We start from the raw sequence: 9,802 nt of genomic DNA on the forward strand, positions 1-9,802 counted from the left end.
TAAAAAATAAAAAAAAATGTTGAGCTTACAGAATTAGAGAGTAAAATAATGTAGCAGGTAGAAGGGGATACGGAGAGGTTGGTTTTAACAAATACAAAATCACAGCTAGACAGGAGGGATGAGTTCTAGGGTTCCATAGCTCTGTAGGGTGACTGTAGCCAACAATCACTTATTGCATATTTTCAAATAGCTAGAAGAGAGGATTTTGAATGTTCTCGCACAAAGAAATGAGAAATGTTTGAGGTACGCTGATTTGATCATTACACATTGTGTACATGTATTGAAATATCATTCTGTATCCCATAAATATGTATAATTATGTCAATTAAAAATAAAATTTTAATTAAAAAATACATTTTAAAAACAATACAATATCTGACCTAACACTGAAATCTCAACTCAAGGAGGAAATGAATGCTATAAAAGGCATTATTCGGTCAATTGGCAAATTGGAATACAGATATATATATATATAATATATATATATGGATAGATGGTAGACTAGATAAAAGTGGTGTCCATTTAAATTTATGGAGTTATAGTAACTATACTGTCATATAGGAGGATATCCCTATTCTTAGGAAATACACGTTGAATTATTTGGGAGTAAAAGGCCACGATAATATAAGGCCATGAGCATATAACTTATGCTCAACAGATTCAAAGAAGAAAATATACAAAGATCTATAGAGAGACTAATATAGATATGTATATATCTATAGATAGAGAGAGGGGGGCAAATGCTAAAGCAAGAAAGATAAAATGTCAACAATAGGCAAATCTCAGGGGAGCTGGGAAAAAGGTATTGTACAATTTGTATTTTGCAGCTGGTATGTTTAAATTATTTTTAAATGAAAAGATTTTTTAATGGGTTGAGGAAATTGGAGTGACTTATATTTATGACATCCAATGGACTGTGCATGCTGTATGGAAACAAGGAGAAAATAAATGTCATCATTGCTTAATAAGTGAAGGGTAAAAAGACAATTAACTCATTGAAGACTATGCACAGAAACACAAAAGCCTTTGCTTCTGTGGTTATAGGTTTACTAAAGGCACAAAGGGGATTGTATCTATTTTAGGATTATAATTTACATCACTTATTTGGAAAAATTACAGATTTTAAGATATTTTTACAAATCTGAGCGACTGTAAAGACTGCTAAAGTCTTGGGACATATTCTTACCAAGTCCCGGATCTTTTATTTTGTTTTGTGCTTGAAATCAAACCAGGTTTTTTAGACCAGGAAAACGTGAGACGCTAGAGCTGCTCTACTCAGCTGGCCCAAACCAGGACTCCTGAGATTATTCCCTTATACAACAGGCACCGCATTAGAGAAAGGATTCTGGAAAAGTGAGCTGGAACACAAAAGAACTGTCTCGATGGGAAACAGACTCCAAAGGATGCTATCGTGGGGAGGAAAACACAAAATATTTCTTGAGAACAATGTGGAGATGGCAAAGTCTCTAACCTCCAGAAACCTTAAACTCTAGGGGAAGAAAGCAAAAATTTAGAGGTAAGAGTATTCATATTAAAATTCAAACAATAAGTTGTTTTTCTATAAACTATCTTTTTTTTCTAATCGTGAAAGTACACATAATCATTGTCTCCAAACTCAGACATTTTAGACAAATAGATAGAGAGATGATAGATAGATAGATAGACAGATAAATAGACAGACAGATACACATACATACATACTACATACATATATACATACATGTGTTGGCACATAGATGTTCCTTTACCACAGATTAAGTTATTCTAGATTCATATATTGTAGCCTACATTTTTATACTTTTTCATCATTTTTAATAACTGCATACTGCTCTATTATATTCTATATTTTCTATATTAGATTAGATCCATGTTTTATCACCATTTAGGTGGCTTTTGGTTTTCTGTTACTGTAATGTTAAGATAAACGTCTTTATCTACTTGTTCAATTATTCCCATTAAACAAAAGCCCAAGGTACAAAGTTTCTGAGTAAAAAAATAGGCACATTTTAAGGCTTCTGATATATATTGCCAAATTGTGCTACAAAAGAAGAACTGTACCAATTAACACTCCCAGCAACAATGCCAAGAGAATGCTAGTTTCCCCACATCTCACCAACACTGGCAGGAACGCATAGTTTTAGAGATGAACGCTGGGCACTCTTTGCTCTACCTCTCCCCCTCCTACGGTCTAGAACACAGGCGCTCAATAAATCAATCCAGGCTCCAGTCCAGTAGACATTCTGATCTAATCTGACTGCTCTGGGTAACAGAAAAGTCTCCCTTGGTTCACTGCCCAGTATCCTGGCATCATGTGGATCCTATAAAGGCAGTAGCTCCAGGCACATTACAGAGGGACCCAACTCCATTAAACCACCACCAGCTCCCCAAGCCACCCCTTCAGCCATGAAGTTCCTGCTCCTGGTCTTGGCAGCCCTCAGATTCCTGACCCAGGTGATCCCAGGTAAACTGGATAAATAGGAGGAAAGGAAAACTGGGAACGAGGAACACTAGCAGATCTGGTTGCTCTGGTGATAGATGAGCCAGGCTGGGTGGAGGCAGGGCTCACCCCACTGAGTTCCAGTCTAAGGTAGAGATCTCCTAACAACCACCACTAGCCTTGATATCCCACACCCAAACACCACCCTATATAATCTTTACAAAAATTTGTTTTCTATTCTAAAATGATAGTCACCCTCAACCTGAACCAAAATATCTTCTTTCACTTTATGTGAGCTCCTTATATCTAACCTCCTAAGACACTGAAGGCTTCTGTCATCACCATGTGCATCCATTGAGATCAGCCCTGGGTTGGAGCTCAAAGGAGATTTTGAGCCTAGAAGGAAGAGACTGAGGTTCCCGTCCCTATGCTCAACAGACAGCTGGCAGGTGGGGGATGGAAGTAGACCTCTTAGAGGGCTAGTTCCCACAGGATGGTAAGTAACGGGTTCAGCTCAAACCCTGGAGCTAGGAGATAATGCAGAGTCAGAAAGAGAGGCAGACACACAGAGAGCAGGGAGAGAGAGAGATCAGAGGAGGGCCAGGCAACGGATGTGAAGAAAGCCAAAGAGGCCTGAGGGTGCTCCGAAGAGGCCCCTGCTATGAGCCAATGGCAGACACAGAGTACTGAGGCAAACAGATTTCACCACATGGTGAAATGGTACGCGGCACTGTGTGAATGCAAAAATGCCCTGTCACTAGCAACCATTATTTTCTTTTTAGTGATTTTGGAGAATGATTTGACTCCTCCCACTTTGCCCCAGGTTGACTGATATTTACAGTTTTAGAGTCTATGAAAACAAGTAAGGCAGAAACACCTTAAAAGTGAGCCTGTGGGGTGAGTGAGAATAGCCCCATTTCTCCCTTCTGAGCATCCAAACTCCTCCCTGACCATAAAGACCTGGCTCCCCACCCCTGTTTTTACCCATGAAGACCTGGCTCCCCACCCCTGTTTTTACCCATGAAGACCTGGCTCCCCACCCCTGTTTTTACCCATACATCCTATTCTGCAGTATCAAATTTAGCAAAAAGCTTCAAAGATGCAGATACTGGCAAAGAAGAAGAGCTCCTCAGACAGAGTTCCCCAAGGCCATCAATCCAGGGAGATTTTGTCTCCTCATCACTGGCTTTCCCAAGTCTCATTTGCACAACATCCTAAGGACACATCTCAGAACAAAAAGCCAAACACTCCCATCTGGCGCTGACGCGTTAGCAGTCCTGTGCTGCTTCTAACCACGACTTCTCTGTCTTGTCCTCTCCCATACAGCCAGTGGAGGTGGGTCAAAATGTGTGAGTGACACCCAAGGATACTGCAGGACATATTGCCACCGGGGGGAGACAGCATTGTTCATGTGCAACGCTTCCAGAAAATGCTGCGCCAGCTACTCCTTCCTGCCGAAGCCTGACCTACCACAGCTCATCGGTAACCAATGGCAATCAAAGAGAAGAAACACACAAAGGAAAGACAAGAAGCAACAAACGACTGTAACATCATAATAACCACTGCTATCGCCTCCACCAACTGAAAGAAATCTTATTTCCGCAGTTCCAATTCCTCCTACATTGTTGAGAACTAGCCAAGACTCCTCTTTATGGGGCAGATATCTACAGCCAACCCCAAAACTTCTGTCTTCTATCATTCTGTCATTCATCTAATAACTAATTTAGAGTTTGTGTCTATCTTATGAGAACAATCACCATGCAGACTCATCCACAGGGGATCTGTCAGTTTGGGTCCTCCAAATGAAAAATGTCAAGACAGAACTGGACATGCAAAAGATTGACTGGGAGAACAGAACTCTGATGGACAAAGGTGAGAGAGAGCAGCAAAAGGCAGGGAGAGCCTTCAGACTGCAATGCTGGCCTGATACCTATCAAAAGACAGAGGGATAGAGGAGGATCGAATAGAAGGAGACTGAGACTGCAGCTCTAAGAAAGTCTCAGCCAAACAGATGGGGAGGCCCAAAGCAAGGCTTGCCCTTCAGAGGAGCTCATACAGTGCAGGAATAGCCAGGTTCTCATATCCCAGGGGTTCAGTCTTTGGCTGAGAACAGCCCTTGGAGAACATGAGGTGACTGCTACCATAGGTCTGGAAGTATGACAGCTTGAGGCTGTCCACCAACTATCTCCTTGAAGCAAGTTCTCTTGAAAGGAAATCTGAACAGTGCACCCCCATGGCTGCCACAGAGTATAAGGAGGGAGAGAAAGGAGCTGAAAGTCTAGGTTTGGCCAGCTAGGTAGACTGACTTGTGAGGTATTTATTTATTCATTTGAGTAACAAAGCAGACAGAATACATAGCCACCATTGGTAGTACACCCCAAAAGCAAGGATGGCATGATGCTGGTGACTCAAACGTGCCTACCCATGGTGTCAAATTGGCATAATCCTTTTGGGAAGCTGTGCGGAAATAAGCACAGAGAAGCAGAACTCTACTTGTTTAATCTACTAAACATTACTTCTGGGAACTGGCTCATCATAAATTAACCAAGAGAAGCACAAAGTTATGGGCACAAAGGCTTTCCATATAATATTATTTAAAATGCTGAGAAAATGAAAAAATCTAAATGGTGAAATATTATATACTAATGCCATCTATACATACAAACAAATAGAATGCTTATAGAATAATGGAACATAATAACGTTACTCAAAATTGCATTTATGCTGTAGTTGTCAAAATTGTCTCCTTATATGATACAAAACTCATGAAAATTATGACTTTTTTGTTTGGTTGGAAAGCAGAATTATGCATAAATTTCCTCTTACAGTTTGATGCCCATTAGTTTTATATAATATTTATTTGACAGGTACTAACTTCTATCTGAGAAGAACAAACCAAAACACTCAGGCCTAAATAATTAAAAACGGTCCTAAAAACTAGCAAACCAGATAAGAAAAGATGTTAATGCTCATTCCCTAACTTATATCTTAGACCAAAATTAATTCTAGATGGTTTTAAAATGACCGTGTAAAAGTAAAGTATTAAAAGATTGTGTGGTCAAATATTCAATTTAAGAGCAAGGAAATTCTTATAAATATAACAATAGAGGCAGAACTCATGTAAGAATAAATTGATTAGGTTGCATTAAATATTAAGTTCTTGTGTATGTCAAAAGATATCATTTTGAAATTCATCCATCTTATTGGATATTGCAGGAGTCCATTTGTTTTTGTTTATAAATACTCTTCCGTCATATGAATAGTATTCATTTGTACACTGATTTGTTGATGGACATTTGGGTTGTTCCCAGTTTATGGCTATTACAAATAAAGCTTCTATGAACATTTATGTACAAATCTTTGTATGGATGTATGCTTTCATTTCCCTAAGGTAAATACCTAGGAGTGGAATGTCTGAATCATATGGTAGGTGAATGTTTAGCTTTTTTTTTTTTTTTTTTGAGACGGAGTTTCGCTCTTGTTGCCCGGGCTGGAGTGCAATGGCGCGATCTCAGCTCACTGCAACCTCCGCCTCCCGGGTTCAAGCAGTTGTCCTGCCTCAGCCTCCTGAGTAGCTGGGATTACAGGCATGCACCCCCCAACCCCCGGCTAATTTTTGTATTTTTAGTAGAGACGGGGTTTCTCCATGTTGGTCCGGCTGGCCTCGAACTCCCGACCTCAGGTGATCCGCCCACCTTGGCCTCCCAAAGTGCTGAGATTACAGGCTTGAGAATGTTTAGGTTTTTAAGGAAATACAAAATTGTTTTCCAAAATGGTTGTGCCAGTGGATGTGCCCATCAGCAGTATGTGAAAGTTCCAGCTGTTCCTCACCAGGATGTGATATGGTCAGTCTTTTGCATTTTCATCATTCTAATAGATGTGTAGTGGTATTTCATTATGCTTTCAATTTGCATTTTTTTAATAACTAGTTACCAAAAAAGTATATTCCGTATGATTCTATTTACATAAAGTTCTTTAAATTCTTTTAAAATTACATAAAATTCTTTAAAATAGAAAGTAAGAATCTAATGACAGAAAGCAGATCACTGGTTGTCAGGGGATGGGAAAGGTGCATGGAGAGGGCTGAAAGAATGTAAAGGGACCTGAGGACACTTTGAGGGCGTGGTGGCTCACACCTGTAATCCCAGCACTTTGGGTGGCCCAGGCGGGTGGATCACGAGGTCAGGAGATCGAGACCATCCTGGCTAACACGGTGAAACCCCATCTCTACTAAATATACAAAAAATTAGCCGGGCATAGTGGCGGGCACCTGTATTCCCAGCTACTCGGGAGGCTGAGGCAGGAGAATGGCGTGAACCCAGCAGGCGGAGCTTGCAGTGAGCCGAGATCGCGCCACTGCACTCCAGACTGGGCAACAGGGCGAGACTCTGTCTCAAAAAAAAAAAAAAAAAAAAGATACATTCATAATCTTGATTGTGGTAATGGCTTAATGGGGGGTGTATGTAAGTCAAAAAATTACCAAATGGTAAACTTTAAATGTGTTCAGTTTATTGTATGTCAATTTAAACTTCCAAAAAAGCTATTATTTTAATAAAATAAATCTCACAGTGAAACAGAAAAATTAAAGTATCATAAATAGTTTAAAGACATATGACAAACTGAGACATGTGATGAAGTATTGATACTGATAAAATATAACACGTTCATATGAAGCAACAGGGAAAACATGAAACCCCTAGTAGAAAATGAAAAAGTGATATGAACTAGCTTTTTAACTCCAAAAATGGCCTGAAAAATGGGAAAAAATCTGTCTGATTTGTGATCAAATAAATGCAGATTAAGACTACAATGAGATCTTGTTTTTTACCTATCAGATTGTCAGAGAATTAACAAACCCAAGTTTGACAAGGCATAAATAGAAATAAGTCTTATCATCAGATGCTCCTGTTTATAACCAAATACGTCAATTCTGGAAGACATTTATCCATACACCTTTCAAAACCCTTAAAAATGTTCATGTTCTGTGGCTCAGAGACTCTACTTTTAGGGGTATATTCTGGGGAAATGATTAGAGTTCATATCAAAAAGATTAATGTATATACAGCACAATCATAGCAGCGTAGTTTAAAGTAGTGAAGAGGCGGTGGTGTAAGATGGCTGAATAGAAGTCTCCACTGATCATCCTTCCCACTAGAACACCAAAGTTGACAACTATCTACACAAAAAAGTATCTTCATAAGAATAAAAAATGAGGTGAGTGATCACAGTACCTAGTTTTAACTTCATATCACTTAAAGAGGCACTGAGAAGCTAGGAAAGACAGTCCTGAATTGCTGACACCACCTCTCCCCAATCCTCAGGCAGCAGCTGTGTGGTGTGGAGAGAGAATATGTGTACTTGCAGGAGGGAAAGCACAGTGATTGTGGGATTTGACATTGGAACTCAGTGCTGCTAACACCAGGCAGAACTCAGCAGGTGCCCAGAAAGGGATCATTTAGACCATTCCTAGCCAGGGGGAAATCACCCATCCCAGAGGTCGGAACTTCAGTTTCAGCAAGCCTCATCACCATGGGCTAAAGAGCTCTGGGGTCCTAAATAAACTTGAAAGGCTGTATAGGCCACAAGAACTGCAATTCCTAGGCAACTCCTAGTGCTGTGCTGGGCTCAGAGGCAGTAGATTTAGGGAGCACTCAACCTAGTGAGACACCAGCTGGTGTGTGTGTGTGTGTGTGTGTGTGTGTGTGTGTGTGTGTGTGTGTGTGTGATTCTCATGCCTCAGCCTCCCAAGTAGCTGGTGATGGCCGTGGCGGCCCATCTGGAGTGGACGCTGCCATCAAGCCAGCTGCAGCAGGGAGGAACAGCTGGGGCTGCACATTCCACAGAGCTGCAGAGCTGGGGACAATGAGAGCCCCACACCTTCCAAGTTGGTGCGGCAGGAGCTCCCCCAGGTGCAACTGCAGCCACTTAAGTCGTGGCTGTGAACCCCGGCCTCCCTGTGCTCTCATGGGTGCTGGGAGCAGGCAGGGGCCTTGCCCTTTTGGGTGCAGCTGCAGGCGCCCAAACCATGGCTGCGGAACCATACATCTCTACACTCTTGAGGGTCAGGGAAGTCCCCACTGCCCTCACAGGCTTAGAAGTGCCTGCTCCCACAGCCTGGCATCTCCCTGCTGTCGGTGCCCACTCTAATCTTGGAGCAAAGTTGAGGCCAAGCCCAGGTGCTGTCATAGCCTGCTGGGTGTGCACACGCTTGGGGCAGTACTGACATACCAGCCCCCTGCCACCTTGGACCCCTACAGACCTTGGGTGCTGACGAGCATAGGAGGAAAGCTGAGGTGGGGCTGAGGGCAGCTCAGCACTGGCCTGTAGGCATGAATGGCAGTAGGAGTCTTCTCAGTTCTGTCTCCCCCTCTTCAGTGTTGTGGATGAAGGGGTAGAAATGAGGTACAGCATCCTGTCTTTCCCAGGGGTCTTGTTGCATCCTTTAATGGTTTACCACTGACAGCACTACCAACGATTTGGGGATTGTGTCTCAAGGAAGCAATTTACCTAAATTTCATGTATCAATGAAACTGTTTTTCCTTATAGTTTTAATTATTTATTGTATAAAATAAATAGGCTTTTAATATGTAATGAAAGCCTGTTAATGTTAACATGCAAGGATTGAAAGAACACCTGTTGGACTGCAAGATGGCTGCTCCCTCTACCCTCAGCTTCAACTTCAACTGGCCTGTCAGCCAAGCTTTGATTTCCTAGGCAGAATATAAAAGAATTCCTCTCTGTGGTGGTCCAGGAGACCAAGGGAATTTGGGGAGGTGATAGAACTGCACCCTGATCATGCTGGTGGTGAAAACTCGTGCAACCGTACACCCAAATGTCATCTTTTTTACTGTATGTTAATTTTAGAATCAAAAAGTAAAAGATACAATCACAAAAATATCATTTGGTGGGACAAACTTATTCAGTATATGAAGATAATAGAGAACTTTTATACAAAAGTGGCTCTTATAAAATATTAATATAAAATATTAAAATATAAATTCTCAAGAGCTGTAACTTAAACTTCTTTGTTAATTTAGGTAAGCAATTCGCCTGTGAAAAGACTTAAGGATTCTTTCCTTTTCTTTTCCTCTTGTCTTTTCATTTTGCTGCAATGAGCAGCCTTAAAGCTGACTGAAACAGTTATTGTGACCAGCATTTAATGCTTGAAAAGATGAAAATCCAGCTTTAAATATGCTCAATCTCAATCTCAATAACTCTTTTTTTTTTTTTTTTTTTTTTTTGAGATGGAGTCTTGCCTTGTCACCCAGGCTGGAGTGCAATGGCACAATCTCGGTTCACTGCAACTTCCGACTCCCAGATTCAAATGATTCTCCTGCCTCGGCCTCTTGAGTAGCTGGGATTACA

General features: G+C 41.1%; 1 protein-coding gene across 1 annotated transcript; it reads left to right on the forward strand.

The window, feature by feature from the left end:
* The first annotated feature begins 2,354 nt into the window (after positions 1 to 2,354).
* Positions 2,355 to 5,794, forward strand: DEFB132 (defensin beta 132). The gene is made up of 2 exons (XM_003273474.3): positions 2,355 to 2,461; positions 3,764 to 5,794. The coding sequence occupies exons 1-2, from the start codon at positions 2,404 to 2,406 to the stop codon at positions 3,991 to 3,993; spliced, it is 288 nt and encodes a 95-aa protein (XP_003273522.1). The 5' UTR covers positions 2,355 to 2,403; the 3' UTR covers positions 3,994 to 5,794.
* Positions 5,795 to 9,802: the final 4,008 nt, after the last annotated feature.

This window comes from Nomascus leucogenys, chromosome 13 (genome assembly GCF_006542625.1).
Source record: "Nomascus leucogenys isolate Asia chromosome 13, Asia_NLE_v1, whole genome shotgun sequence".
Classification (NCBI taxonomy): Eukaryota; Metazoa; Chordata; class Mammalia; order Primates; family Hylobatidae; genus Nomascus; species Nomascus leucogenys.